The 10,959-nt window shown below is 45.0% G+C and overlaps 1 protein-coding gene across 1 annotated transcript in view; it reads right to left on the bottom strand.

Moving 5' to 3' along the window:
- Nucleotides 1-929: 929 nt before the first annotated feature.
- Nucleotides 930-10,959, bottom strand: part of IFT43 (intraflagellar transport 43) — a 16,638-nt gene continuing 6,608 nt past the window's right edge. The window contains exons 3-6 of the mRNA XM_010166092.1: nt 3,981-4,053; nt 2,402-2,477; nt 1,988-2,050; nt 930-1,168 (exon numbers count right to left, since the gene is read on the bottom strand). Of these exons, the coding sequence (XP_010164394.1) occupies nt 1,058-1,168; nt 1,988-2,050; nt 2,402-2,477; nt 3,981-4,003 (273 nt within the window). The 5' untranslated portion in view covers nt 4,004-4,053 and the 3' untranslated portion in view covers nt 930-1,057. The remainder of the gene's footprint in view (nt 1,169-1,987; nt 2,051-2,401; nt 2,478-3,980; nt 4,054-10,959) is intronic.

The following is a 10,959-nucleotide window of genomic DNA, read 5'->3' as shown; positions in this document are numbered from 1 at the left end:
TATCAACTCCGATACAAAATTTTGCAGAGTACTGAATTCACAGTGAGTTATTTGACCCGTCCTGCTGTCAGTACAAGAGTGGGAATGCAGCACTCTATTAGACCATCCAAACAAGCTAAGAGAAGCAGCACAGCAAGCCTTCCTCCCAGCACCCTAGAAGTATACAGCAAGATTCTCCAAGGGGACAAGGCTTTGAACGACATTGGCTTAGAAGTAATGTCACTGTTTCTTGCAAATAATCACCATGGTTCTATGGGGACAAGGTATTAACAGCTAAATGGATTTTTCTTTAGATGACAATAAGAGTGGGTTACTTGGTCCCAAGGAGACACCCACCAGGGAGTTACCTTGTTTCAGAGCAGCAGGCTCCATTCTTTCACATGCATGGAATAAACAGTATTTTATTTGCAAACTACCTTTTGCCTGAAGCTATCTCTGTTCAAGCTGTGATCTCATCTGATTGCAAAAGCTAAGCAGGGTTAGGCCTGGTCAGAATTTAGCTGGCAGTTTAATAGGTGATGTTGCTTCCTCTGAGTCAATACAAAGGTATTGTTCCAGGAGAGAGGTTAAAATAGCAGGGGATGTCTGGAGACTGCTGGATGAAATGTAAAATGGATATCCTGACAACTTGTGGCATCTGTTGCGAGGAAGATGGTAAACTTGATGTCCTATGCAAACAAATTGTATCAGGCTAAGCTTCTCTGATAGCCATCAATAAAAAACACAATCCATTGTAAGATGGTCCACTTCAGAGAGGCTGCATTTCCATAGAAGAAAGATCAACCATTGCAGCTATCCGTAAAGGTGCTAGTGAGGTGGAGGTGACTGTTCATAAGTAAATATTTTATTGTATTTGGAGTTCTCAATCTCCTTTGCAAACAAAGATTCTTATTACAAAATACCCCAAACTTCTCTCAATCCAGTTTTCCTGTGAAGCAATGTCCTATTTATTTTCATGTCTGAAATAAATTCTCAAATACAAACAAGTTAATAGAAAATTAAAGCACTAAACTATTTACAGGTGATGCATGTGCGACATGTCTGGTGTGCCAGTGTTTTAGGGCAGACTGAGGTGGTCCTCTCTCTCAGACTGTCCCAGGTCCCACTCAGTCACCAGTTCTGAGGACACCTCTGTGAAGAGATGGTCCCAATCCCAGCTGACATCATCCTACCAAGAGGAAAAAGACAAACATGCTGAAATGTTACTGGTGACACTCAAAGGTCTCTGAACAATGCCAAATATTCAAGATGAGCAGCAAAGAGAGAAACTAAACGGCAACTACCCTGGCCAGAGAAGCCCTGGATTCGGTTGGCTAGAACAGGAATCCTAGCCAGAATGAAAGATGAATCCCTGCTACAATTTAAAGATGTTGACAGAATTATTCATGTTCCAAAGTTCTGTAAAGGACAGATTTTTTTGTACTTGTTAACCTTAGATACTCCCAAGCAGGGCGTAAAGAGAAGCCATAAAAAACTTTTACTTTCTGCACTTCTGCTGAAGCATGTGCAATTCTGAGCTGCAGAAATCCTTTGTTGCAAGTCCTGAGCTCCTGCCCACTCAGTCATATTGAGGTTGTTCTGTTCTGCTTTAAAAGTTCCCTCTGCCCATAACCCCAAATGCCTTCTGCTTTTGTCCCTCTGTACCTCCTTGTAGAACCACCTGGAGTTCATGGTAACTACCAAAAGATAATACACAACAGAGCACTGTTTCTGCAGGGATCATTGACAGTACTAGGCCCTTCACATTTTCCTTACTAGCTCTTTCATACTGAAGGGGACCAATCATGCCGATGCCATGATCTCACACATAGAAAGCTCTATATATCTTTAAAATAATCTGCTAGGGAAATCAAACCTCCAGCAGCTTGGACAAGCTCCTCCTCACCTCTCTCCTCCACCCCACCACCAAAGGCTTACTTTCCAAGTACAGTCTGAGACATGTAAGAAGCTTTAGTCTTGTCGGTGTTCCCACAAAAGAAAGACTCACCTCTCGTAGTTCATGCTCCGGAGCCAAAACTTTGGTGAGAAGCTTCAGGTCAACCTCTCCATCCTATGAACACACACATAGTCACAGTCTCACAGTCAGTGAGAAAGTGGACATCATCATTTCACAAGGTAGGTCTTGCCAGAGATAGGCACATTTGCCTCATAAGGGACATACACTTTGTCCAGGACAACAGAAGAAGCCTCATCTGAGCAGCAGATACCATACCCACATTATTTACAGACACAAACAAGCAGGAAAGCCACACTGCAGAGAGGAACAGACTTGCAGGCAGACTACAAGTTGTTTGGTCAATAGGGCTGTGTATTTTATGCAGCTGCGTGTCACAGTGGAGAATGATGGGAGCCTGGAAGGGAAGGGAGACGCATTGGTCACCTCATAGCAACATCCACTTACCAGAGTCTGAAAGGCAGCGTACTTCATTAGATCTTTGTCCAGGTCATGGTAGGTCAGCACTCGGTTCACCTGCACACTGCAACCAGAAAGGGTCAAAGTACAAGCCTGGGTAAAGGGGGAAGCACATCTGAGGAGAAGGGTGGCATGAACAGTAGTCTGGTGACACCTCTCTCAAGTGTCCACATTGCCCATGTTGGACTCTTGAGATGGATGTCCCCAGACAGAAGCACATCTCATTCAGCAAATGAATAGTCATTGACAAATCTGTGTGCCAGGTTGTGCATGTGCATAAAAATAGGATGTGGAGCAATCATGGACTCCCTCAGAGAAGCCAGCATGCCAGAGAGAAGCTCCAGACTAGCTGCAAGGACCAGAAAGAAAACAGGAACATAGTGAACATACACACAGCCCCAGCACCATAGGAAAGCAGACTGAGAGCCCCTCCATACAAGCTACAGAACTGTAGGGACTTTGTGATTCCCATGTCTGAGCTGAGTCACAGCTATCAAATACAATTTCTTAAAATGTAGCCTTCAAAGAGAAACATGGTGTAGGGAGGTAACAAACTGTCGTGCCACACTTCCCTTCATAGGTGATGCAATACTATAGAAAAGACCTATAATAATTTAATTCCTATTGGTGTTTGTCCATGAAAATCACTTGTCTTTTCTATTGCAGGGAGACTATGGATACAGGAGGAACAGATGGGATTATAAAAAACAGAGAAAACAAAGCATGAACTCTGGTGAGAGACAAAGTAATTTTAAATTTACTACTACAAATATTTCTCATTTAGGTTCCTGCTCCGGCAGGGGGGTTGGACTAGATGATCTTTCGAGGTCCCTTCCAATCCCCAACATTCTGTGATTCTGTGATAAAGTGTCATTTATTTTTGTTAACAGCTATTTAATTATAATAACTACTCCATACTTGTCAGAGAGGCATCTGTGGTCAGGAGTAAGATATCCCACCTTTCCACGTAAGGGTCAACAGAAATCACAGTCTGTGATCTTGGCAATAGGCCCAACAGAGAAAGAAGACTTTCCTGATATGTTTAAGATAAAATCCCCAGAACTTTCATTTCTTAAAACTTGCTGGTCTCCATTGAGCTAACCCCAAGACTAACCTGATAACACCTTCAAACAACAGGATTGTACATCACAAATTAAATAGGCACTTGAGTAAGAAGGATATCCTGTGGAGGGCAAACAGCCTATGACCATGCATAATCAAAGCGTGTGATAATGCATGTACTGGAGGCATTTGAGGCTACACACACAACCTTAAATCAAGCAATTCTCCACTTTTGAGAGTTTGATTTTGCAACACTTCATATGTTACTCTAATGTCAGGTTTTTTTATGCATAGAGAGAATATGCAGTAATTGCTTTTTCTGTGTAACAGGAAACAAGAAGTTTGCACTGTTCGTCTTAGAGCCTGGCTGCCACAATACACAGCACCAAATCCTGCTGAATGACACTGTTGCTGACATCCAGGGAGCATGAGATAAGATGGAGTTTAATTTCACCAGCCATTTCGCACTACTGAGAGCCTCAAGAGCACCTGGCAGTGCTCTTACCTGGGGGGAGCTGCCATTTGCATGGCCAGATCTTCTTCCTGGACTTCCTCCAAGTCAGGGATCACAGGAATGTCTGCAACAAAAGAAAGCAGCAACAGTAAGTGGGGAGTGCTGTGCTCTCCTCTCACTATCAACAAAGGTTCTCTTGCTTCACAGATATGAAACAGCTTGTTTCTTATTAGAGGAAAACACAAGAGAGTTATTTAACAATGATTAAAAATGTATTGTTTAATATTAAAACAAGGCAATAAAGCTTTGAAGCTTGGGGTCAAAAGAATTCTTGCAAGACAAGCAGATTTGGCTGGGTAAGACTCCACAGGCCATGGACCATACATTTGAACACAACCTTGAAGCTGAAGGAAGCCAGCTGCACTAAACCCTGCTGCCTACTTGCCCTCATCCCAAGACTTGCTTCTTATGAGGTGTGTTATTGTTTGCTAAGTTCAGCCACCAGTCACCTAGATTCTGTTAGAAATGAAATGTGGAGCAGAAACTGAGAGAAGCCATGTAAAACTACATGTTGAAGGAGCTGCTGGCAAGGTCTCAGCTGTGCAGAGGCCTGTGACCTTCCTGATAGCTGAGAAAGGAAGTGCTGATGGTTTAGCAGATACAAAGACTAGGGAAGATGCATCTATTTGTAATGTCATAAACCTTTTTGAGATTTCCAGTGTTAGCCTGGAATGGCTGATGTCTGGGTCACTGGGTATTCCCAGCACAAGGACTATGGCTACTCCACCTAAAAAGGATGCTAGAGACAAAAGAGTGGAGGAGAGGAGGAAGAACCAGGTGTACACTGAATCCTGCTAAAGGACCAAGGCTCTGAGAGCATTGCATGCTTTTTGATTTGACAAAGTGCTGTAAACAGAGAGAAAAAAAGGAGAGAGGAAAAGAAGGGAAAATAACTGGAGGTGTAAAGCAAGGACAGAGTACACTACCATAGAACTCATTTAAAGACTAAAGGCCAGAAAGGCTCTGCAGAGACCTTGAGCCCTCAGACCATGGAGAAGCTGGTGGTTTCGCCCTGGGAAAAGGTTTCACTTGCACAGTGTGTAGGCAGAGCTGGCCCTTTTGACACTGGAGTGAGCAGGCTGCTCCTGACTCTGTTGGCAGCGTGGCCAGGCTACTGCTGGACGGCAGCATGCGGCTGGGCCTGGCTTTGCCCCGTTCTGCAGCCCAGGCTGAGATGAATATTCAGGAGCTGGAGAGATGTTCCCTCCTATGGTGCTCAGGGCTCCGGGCAGGGTCTTCCTGGAAAGCTCCATGTCCAGCTGCCTGTCAGAGCTTCGCAGGCTCTCAGCTGCCCTCCCCTGCGATCGTCCACTGCGCGTCCCCCGTCTCACCGGCCGGCAGCCCTCACCCAGCTGTGGCAGGGCACAGGTCAGCCCTGGCCTCGGCATGGTGGCCGTTCAGAGCTGGCCACACAGTGGGATTTCTCACTAATTGGCTGCCTGGTGGAAGGCTGAGCAGGACAGGGGCTGCTGCAAGAACCTGGCCGCAGCAAGAGGCAGTGACAGCTTGGCCAGACTCAGCAGAGCTGTGCCCTCTAGCTCCCCAGCCACCCAAGGAGCAGGTGCCTGCAGAGCGGCTCTCCAACTACAGCAAACTTCCCAAAGACATTGAAAGGGAAACAGCAGCAACATGCCCCAGGCCACCCCTTAGAAGTAGGAGGCATGTGCAAGAAATGCCCCACCAGTGCATCACTGGGTATTTGGGGCAGATGTCTCCCCGCTCTGCTCGTAGGGACAATACACAGTAGAAGCTGCTATCCCACTGCTGCTTCCCTGCAGGGACTCCCAGCTCTTGGTAAAACTTGCAGCAAAATGCAATTATGGGTCAAAAGCATCTCCCTGGACAGGCAGACTGACCTGTTGAGGCAGCTAGTAAAACCTGCTCAGTGATAATGTGGGAGAAAGTCCCTGTATGTAAGCAACAAAGACCAAGGAGGGTACAGACTGGTGAGACTGGTCCAAGGGGAGGAATGAAGCACAGTGCAGAGGTGCCCTGTTAAGTCCAGGCAAAGAAGCATGGGCATGAGAAAGTGTAACCTCTCCGGAGCTAATTTATTCTTTTCAGCGGGAGACTATGAATGTTTCTCAGCAAACACAACTAAATGAAGAACTACCTGGGAACAGAGCTGCCCTCATCCATGGAGCAGCATTCCCTGTAGCAGGAGAAGGTCAGATCCTTAACCTCTTTTAACAGCAGAAATGTGACAGCAAACTGAATTTCCTCACTCAGTGCTCATTTTGGCAGCTATTTCTGGAGTACCCTCTTTCCATTTCCCTTTTGCTTTCGTTGATCTCTTTTTGCACTAGGAAAAAAACTGTAAACTTAGGGCCTGGATCAGTGATATCTCTTCCATTTTGCAGGTTCCTGAAGACTCCTGGATTTTGCAGTGCCATTGAATTCCATGGAGAGATTTTCAAATCCCTTGCAGAGTGCTACCTCTACTCCGTACTAGAAAAATCCAGGCAATCACGTAGAAATTCTTTCCAAAAGAAATTCAAGGCTCCAATATTTTATAGACACTTTGAAAACATTTCAGACAGAAGAGCTGGAAACGCTCTGGGGGCTGCTGCCAGCCCCTCCAACAAAGGCCAGTACATGCTTGTTCTTACTGCAAAGTGCAGATGATTTGTCCATTTCTAGGCAGAAGCAATGCCCTTTAGGACTGTCAGAGACTGACAAGAAACAGAACAAAAATGTCACAAATTATAAGAAAATATCAGCTCCCCAGGCTAACTACTATCAGTGGCAAATCAGCTCTGAAATATTTGGGTCTTTATTTCACTTGTTACTCATAATTTCCTCTTCCCTCTGCCAAATCCCATGGTGCCACTTCTCCACAATTTCTCTCCCTTCTCTCCGTACAGTTTGCAAAGTATCTCAGTTCTCACTTTATCACCAAGGAGCCAACCCTTCCCCTCACTCAGTCTCCAGCCCCCCAGCTGTTTTTGTTGCTCTTCTTAGGACTCACATCTTTTTTCCCAGTTAGCTCTGGTAACACAGCCAAGTCATGGCACTGTGTCAACTGCAGAGGGAAGAAGCACATGGGCTGTTGTGCTGTAAGAGTACAGGCATATGCTCTACTTTTAAATATTCCCACTAGCTACAGTGAGGCTACTTACACGTAACATTAGTACACGCAGAAATGTTTGCAGGACCACAGCCTCCCAGTCTTGCACTGCAGCTTTTTCCAACGACAAGGTTACGTTACAAACCCCCACTGTGTGCTTTGCTCTGTGACCCCTATTTTTCCCTTCCTTTTCAGTTTGGGGGCTTCAGATCATTTTCCATAACCCTGTTTTCGGTGCAGAATCCTGACTGTCTGACTTACCTGACATACTTGACTGTCCAGGCTGTCATGCCTGAATTCAGTGCCCATGTAGGTAAAGCTTAAAAAGCATTTCACAATGTACCCACATGCTAAGAAGCTGCCTGTGTGCAAAAGAAAACACCTTCACAGATACCTGGTCACTGCAATGAAGTGAACAAATGGTCTGTGCATTACAAAAAGAAAATGTTTTGCAGCTGAGAAGAAGGGGTGGGTTCAAAACCTGGAAACAAAAAATAATTCTGTGCAATCTATTTATAGGTTTTGGGGGGATTTTCTTGCATAACTCAGCTGCATTTTGAAGGAGAGAGCAGCTTCCATATTGTCTTTAATATCAACAAATTTTAATCAAAACTGTAGGCAAATCTCAGAAGCAACATAAAAATGTTACAGCTTCACCTGTTCTCCCACTTTCACATCCTCTCCTGCAGACTTTGAAATCAGAACAAACTGATACAATACTAATAGTAAAAAACATTAAAATAGAAGTTGAGTTACTGGTAAAAAAACATTAAAAAGGGGTACAAATTGCTTACAAACCATCTTACCAACCTTGGTCTCCCAGATGGACTCGGAGCACTGTGCTGCAAGACAGTTACCTATGTCACCTCCCTCATCCACTCTCCCCTAGACAGAACTCCTCTGAATCTCAGTTTCATATGGCAGGTAACATTCCCAGAGTGAGTGCTCCTAAAAATAACACTCACTCTGCCCCTGAGAGAGAGTATCCTGCTTTCATTTTAGCTGAAGGGAGGGGCAAATAAGTAAACGCACATCAGGTAGCGTTTTACAAGCAGAAGAAATGAGTATACGCAACAGAAGATGGAGCGAGGAACATAAAAACTCAATGCATGCAGTGATCTTAAAGAGGAATAGATGAGGCCTCTCTTTATGACTAAAAATGGCTGTGAACAGAGTAACACAAAGCCCTTCTCCATGGATTTCTCAGCCCATAAAGAAACAAGATACAGAAACTGCTTATGGCAGACATGTGAAATGCTGACTGAGCACCAAATGCTAGATGCCAAAAGCAAACTCTGCTCCATCTCCCAGATGATGGAGAACAAGAGCAAATCAAGAATGAAACCAAAATGAGCATACCCATGCAGAAGTTGCGGTGGGGTAGGAGACACCAGTACCAAACGCTGGCTAACAAGGGAGTTATAATATACTGCACCAAACTGACGGTCTCAGAACAAATAAGTTCCAGCATATAAGTAAGAATAGTATTTTATTACAACAGCTGCACTGAGATAGGTCTTACACAAACAGAACTTCATGGCTAAGTTATGGCAAGACACCAGTAACACAAGACAGAAGTGTGTGGATGGCAGGAGGAAAAGAGTGAGGGGAAAGACTGAGGGTGCAGAGAGTCAAACAATAAACAGGGAACAGCAGCTTTTTAAGTCATAAACAAAGGGCTTTACATGTTCATATTAAAGTACATGCAGTAACCATCACCTTTTCTACATCTTAGCAAATGACTTACTGACAGTTGAGGAAGACAACCACAGGAAGCAACAAGCAGGAGATAGAAGAACCTACACCACCTTAATATCCAGTTGATCCTGCAAGCTGGTGAGTTGCACTTCCTCCCCCAGGTAGAGCTGATTTTTGGTTTAGTGGCAACACCTGCAAGCTGGGTCCCTTAAAATCCTGCAAGCTTACAGTAAGATCTGGTCCTAGCCCCAAAGAACTAAGCTCTCTGTTAGAGATAAGACAGCATATAAGTGGGGACAGACAGAATCTGTTCAAAGTCGGGCAATAAACCAGTGGCAGAGATGAATCTAGAAGCCATGTCCCAGGTCAGGCCTGCAGTTAGTCAGCAGTGTGGTTGCCACTTTCTCCTTGAGCTGCTTTAAGACTCTCCCAAGCCAGCACCCTGACACTCAGAAGAATGACTCCATCTCATGTAGTCTGATTCACTTCCCCCTACTAGGGGAGTGCTTCAAAGGCCAGTTCAGAATGGACACTCCCGCAGTGGGGACGGTGCTTGGTGCTGCCCTCCCCATCCACATACCACCATATCCAGAGAACACAAAGAGGGTAGTGGCTTCTGAAGCCAGCAGTCCCCTGCCACGAGCAGGCATAAGAAGGAAACTAGCTTTAGTTTAAGTTGCTTGCTCATAAAATGTAAAACTGAAATAATTACAGTATCTCTGCTGCTGCAAAACTTTGTTTTACTGAATGCTGTTACCTTCTGCATCACGTTTGGGGAATTTTAAGCAGGCAAATGGAAGAAGGTCTGATTGAAGATGAAGTTAAGTGAAAGAAATTGGTCTCATTTAGCACATGACAGGATTCATCTGTGTTCCCAAGTCCACTGAGGTAGCATCATGGGCGTTTCATATTCATGAGCTGCTGCGACACTGTGTCCCCTCATTTACAAAGCACCGTGTTCAGCAAATTCTGTCCCTGTGGACACTCCGTGCATTTCATGGTCTTGTCAGAGAGACATCAAACACTTCAGTAACCAAATACCAGAAAATGGCTTTAATTAGTGCATCTCAATGCAATAAATAATTTTTCTCTCTAAGTGGTAAAATGGAGAATTAAAAAAAAAGATAAAAAAGTGGAAAGCAACAGGCAAAAAAAATCTTCAAAAAACATAAGGAACAAGGGACATAGACAGCTTCTGCTGAACACACAAACAAGCTTGAAGCCTCTTGGAAGCTTTCTCAGGAGAGCAGTAGGCAAATGGAGAAGATAAAGAACACTTCTTTGGATGCTTGGACATTAATTTCATAGGGATGCCTTTCCCTGATGGAGATTGCCCTGCTAGGGGGGCCACAGAGAACAGAGTACCTGCCTGATCAGCCAGCAGGGAGATGAAAACAGCAGAGTGAAAAGCAGGCAGTACCACAGCTACTAGGGCACTGCCTTAAAAGCTAAGACAATCAGAGATAATCTGAGTGTCCCAAAGCACACTTTGGAGAAGAGAATGGCAACAGCACAACCTGGGCAAGATGATGGGAAAAGTCACCCGGTGAGTGAGTGCCAGAGGATTCAGAAGATCTAGGGGAGGTCTTGCAGCAGATCCAGTACTGACTCTCCAGCCTTGCCTTGCAGATGCATCAGACAAAATAATTTTTTCTTCAGCCACCAAGCTCTGATGATACTGTCAGCTAGACAGAGGACTGGCTGGGAGGTCGGGTGGTCCATGTGACACTCTACTTGCTTTGATAGTATTGTGCTTCCACAGCCTGCTCAGCATGGCATGTCTTCCTCACCTGAGAGCTTGTTGGGGAGAGGCATCAAGTGTATTTCCCAAGGCTGCTATTGGTTTCAACCCCTGGGACGTGTGAAAAGCCACTGCTGCAATGCAGCCAGGGCACAGAACAGCCATGTCAAATGAGTCCCTGGGCTCAAACCAGGACTTCAACAGGCAGTAATCCATGTCTTGTATTGTGGATGAGGAACCTCTTAATGCACAGGTTTGTTCACCAACAGCAGGAGAGGAGAAACTGGAGGCCAGGCTCAGGACCTGGAGTCCACCATGTTCCTGAGGTTATCAACATTTAGAGTAGTAACACAGCTCCTACCCTTACCAACAGCCTCCTGACAGAGCACTACGCCTGCCCTCCTTTTCAGTAACATCTGTTTTCCTCTTTTTAAAGGCTGTTCCCTGTTCCATTGCAGTATTCT

This window comes from Antrostomus carolinensis, unplaced genomic scaffold (assembly GCF_000700745.2).
Source record: "Antrostomus carolinensis isolate BGI_N321 unplaced genomic scaffold, ASM70074v2 scaffold35924, whole genome shotgun sequence".
Lineage (NCBI taxonomy): Eukaryota > Metazoa > Chordata > Aves > Caprimulgiformes > Caprimulgidae > Antrostomus > Antrostomus carolinensis.
This window is presented reverse-complemented; position numbering and strand designations above follow the sequence as displayed.